Source organism: Sarcophilus harrisii, chromosome 1 (assembly GCF_902635505.1).
Source record: "Sarcophilus harrisii chromosome 1, mSarHar1.11, whole genome shotgun sequence".
Classification (NCBI taxonomy): Eukaryota; Metazoa; Chordata; class Mammalia; order Dasyuromorphia; family Dasyuridae; genus Sarcophilus; species Sarcophilus harrisii.
In genome coordinates, this window is record NC_045426.1 from 659,574,125 (window position 1) to 659,577,865 (window position 3,741).

A 3,741-nucleotide genomic window follows, 5' to 3' on the forward strand; every position below is an offset into this window, starting at 1 on the left:
AGTAGAAATGGAGGTTGTCACCCAAATATACTTTTCATTTCTGGGCTTAACTATTTATCAATCTGCAATAGTTATCCATGGTAAATAGTATTTATTTATAAATGAAATTGATAAACTACTCATACAACTGTATGTCATAGTCTGAGCACTATAAGTTTTTTATCCATTTTATTTTTTCCAGTGAAAATAGTTTATGTTCATGAGGTTCTATGGAAAATAACAATTTGACATTTATAAGCAATTTACAAAACATGTTTCACACATTATTTCATTATAACAATATTGTATTTCCTGTGTTATTAATGATAGGGTTAACCAATGGATTGGAAGTAACAAACATATCCTAAGTCAGGAATCAGTAAAGATAGAAAAATGGCAACCCTTCCAGAGAGTGAAAATTGACTCTTTCACTCTATATCTATCAATTAAGTTTTGTTTCATCAAAGTAATAAATGCAATGTTATCTTTTGGGGATTTTTTTCAGAGTCCTACAGCTTTTGAGGGAAGAAAATGCTTAAGAAGACTTTATTTATAGCATTCTTCAATTCTTTGTTCCTCAGACTAAAGATGATAGGACTCAAGAAGGGAGTAAGAATAGTATAAGTGATACCCATCAGGGTGTCTCCTTCAAATGATTCTGGGGCCTTGGGCTTTAGATAGATAACAGAAGCAAAGCCATAGTGTACCACAACCACAGTGAGGTGAGAGGCACAGGTAGAAAAGGCCTTTTGTCGTCCTTCAGCTGAAGGAATTCTCAAAATGGTGGCCACAATGAAAGCATAGGAAATGAGGATAAGGAGGAAGCAGCCCAATAGGGCTGTGATACAGACAATCCCCACTCCCATAGCCACACCCCAAATATCCCCACAAGCAAGCTTCACTAAGGGAGGTACATGGCAGGTAAAATGGTGGATTTCATTGGGCCCACAAAAATTCAAGTGGAAAATAGCAAGTGTAACAACCAGTCCCATGATTATACCAGCAAACCAAGAGGAGGCCACCAACCAGGTACAGCCTTGTGGGCTCATGAGCACATTGTAGCGAAGAGGGTAGCAGATAGCCACATAGCGATCATAACCCATGACTGTGAGCAGGAAAGAGTGAGTGAACCCAAAATGTGAAAGAGAAGAACATTTGGTTGGCACAGCCCAGGAAGGAGATGACATGTTGAGTAGATAGAAGGTCTGTGAGTAGTCGTGGGATAATGGCAAAAGTGTAGAAGATTTCTGAGACTGAGAGTGCACATAAGAAGAAATACATAGGTGTGTGGAGGTTCCTCTCACTCCAGATGGTCTGCATAATGAGAAGATTGCCCAGCAGTGTGAACAAATACATTAGCAGAAAGAGCACAAAGAACATCAGCTGAAGCCGAGGGAATGTGGAAAAGCCAATCAGGATGAACTCGGACACTGTGCTGTGGTTTGAATGCAGCATGGAGACTATTCCAGAAAGAGATATGAGAAAAACAGAATTATCATAGAATCATGGATTCTGAAAATTCCCAGGCATCTAGTCTACATCTGGCTAGAACCCAAGATATGGATCCCCTTTACCATATCCCTAAGAAGTGGTCATTCGGTCTCCAAATAAAGACTTCAGTAATGAGGATCCTATTTCCATGTGAAGCAGTTCTTTACACCTTTGAGCATTTTATTATTAGGAAATATTTTCTTATATTTAGGCAAAATCTATTTCTATGTAACAACCCATTATTGAGATTTGTTTCCTGGAACCAAGCAAATCAAATCTAATGCCCTCTGTAAATAAAAACTCTAAATCACTTTGCAAATCTTAAAGTAGTATATGAATATTAGGAATGGCAATGATGGTGATGGAGGTAGTGATGATAATGGTGATGGTGATGATGATGATGGTAGTTATGATGATGATGCTTTAGTCAGTTTCTTCTGTCCCCCCTGCTTTGAATGGAGCCTTCTCTTCTCCACCTTCCGAGCACCTTAGATTGCTGCAAAACTAAGGTATCATCTTATACTAGATGCCTGATTCAATCCCTTTTAATTCCAGTGCTTACTTTCTGTTAATTACTTCCTTTTTACTATGTATATATCTTGCTTAATGCATAATTGTTTCCATTCTAATTCATTAAATCATAAATTCCTTGGAGGCAGGGACTGTCTTTTGCCTCTTTGTATATACCCGGTGCCTGTCACAGTGCCTAGTATCTAATATTATTCAATAAATGTTTATTGACTGATTGATGACAGTTTTTCTTCTCTTCTCTGTGTTTAATATTCATGTTTCCTTAACAGATCTTCCATGAGAAGATTTCCAGAGCCTTTATCATATAAAATGCTTTAATTGATCTCTTATGAATGCTCTTTGTATGTCGCTGAATAAGTTCAGAATAAATTCTGGATAAATTCAGATGGGGAGTAATCTGTTCTCAGCTGGGGAATGGTAATTTCTTCTCCTAAGAAATCCAGTGCAACACTCTATTTTTATCAAGGAGAACCCCAGACCTTTCCAGGGATATAGTATTCTAGAAATACTTTATTCCCCCAAATTACAAAGACTGGATTCTAGATTCAAACTGCTACTTGTTAGCTGTGGTGTTAGACAGGCAACAGAAAAAGACAAAATGTATTGTAATTCTCTTGTTTCTCAAAAAAAAAAAAGTCTTGCGTCTAATTAAGTGTGTAAAGGAAGCCTTTTAAAGGAAATTTACTACCTTTCTGCATACCTCTGATGGTTGAGAAATTTTTCCTTTCCTTGAGCCAAAATTGACTCTCTGCATCTTTTATTCATTTATCGTTCTAATTAAAGATCAGAACTGAATAAAACCTTTGACCTCCAAGTACAAGTTTCAAGAGAAACATAGATGCAAAAAAGAAAAAGGAAAAATACAAGAAATAAAATGAGATTAAATTGTTTATATATATGAGAAGATAATATTTGTTATATTTAACAACTTCATTACTATAAGAGCAATAAGGAGTATATGTAGACAGAGGGTGTCGATACAAGGTGACTGATGAAATGATATCTAAAAATATGAATAAATACTAAATAAAAAAATGAGAAAGAAAATTATACTGGAAGTAGTGGGAAATTGAATGGGATAAATTCATATTCCACATAAAAGAGACATGAAAGAGCTATTATAATAGAGCAGAAATTGGGAGTGGGGGTAGTATAAACCTTACTCTCATAAAAATTGGTTCAAAGAAAGAATAGCACACACACTCAGTGGGATATAGAAATCTATCTGATCCTATAAGGAAGTAAAAAGAGACTGGGTAATAGAAAGGAGAGGGAACTGATAAAAGGTATGGGATATTAGAGAAAGAGATGATTGAAAGAAAGTAAAGAATCTGTGAAGAAGATATGAGAGGAGGCTATACAGCAAAAATTAACATGGAGGAAAATATACAGATAGTTATCACAACTATAAATATGAATGGTTTGTGGGTAAGTCCCACAAAAAAGAAGTAGATAGCAGAATAGATTAAAAATCAGAATCTTACAATATATTGTTTTCAAGAAACCATTTAAAGTAGAGAGATACACACAGGATAAAGGTAAGGATTAGAGAAGAATCTATTCTACTTCAGCTGAAACAAAGAAAGCAGGGGTAGCAATCCTGATCTCAGACAAAGCAAAAACAAAAATAGATCCAATTAAAAGAGATAAAGAAGGAAAGTATATCTTGCTGAAAGATACCATAGACAAAGAAGTTATATCAATACTAAACATATATGCACCAAATGATATAGAAGCTAA

General features: G+C 35.4%; 1 protein-coding gene across 1 annotated transcript; it reads right to left on the reverse strand.

Moving 5' to 3' along the window:
* Positions 1-488: 488 nt before the first annotated feature.
* LOC116421413 (olfactory receptor 10H1-like) lies at positions 489-1,740 on the reverse strand. The gene is given in 2 exon segments (XM_031950783.1): positions 489-1,115; positions 1,117-1,740. Coding segments are annotated over 2 exon segments (945 nt in total). The 5' UTR covers positions 1,435-1,740.
* Between the last annotated feature and the right edge of the window lie 2,001 nt (positions 1,741-3,741).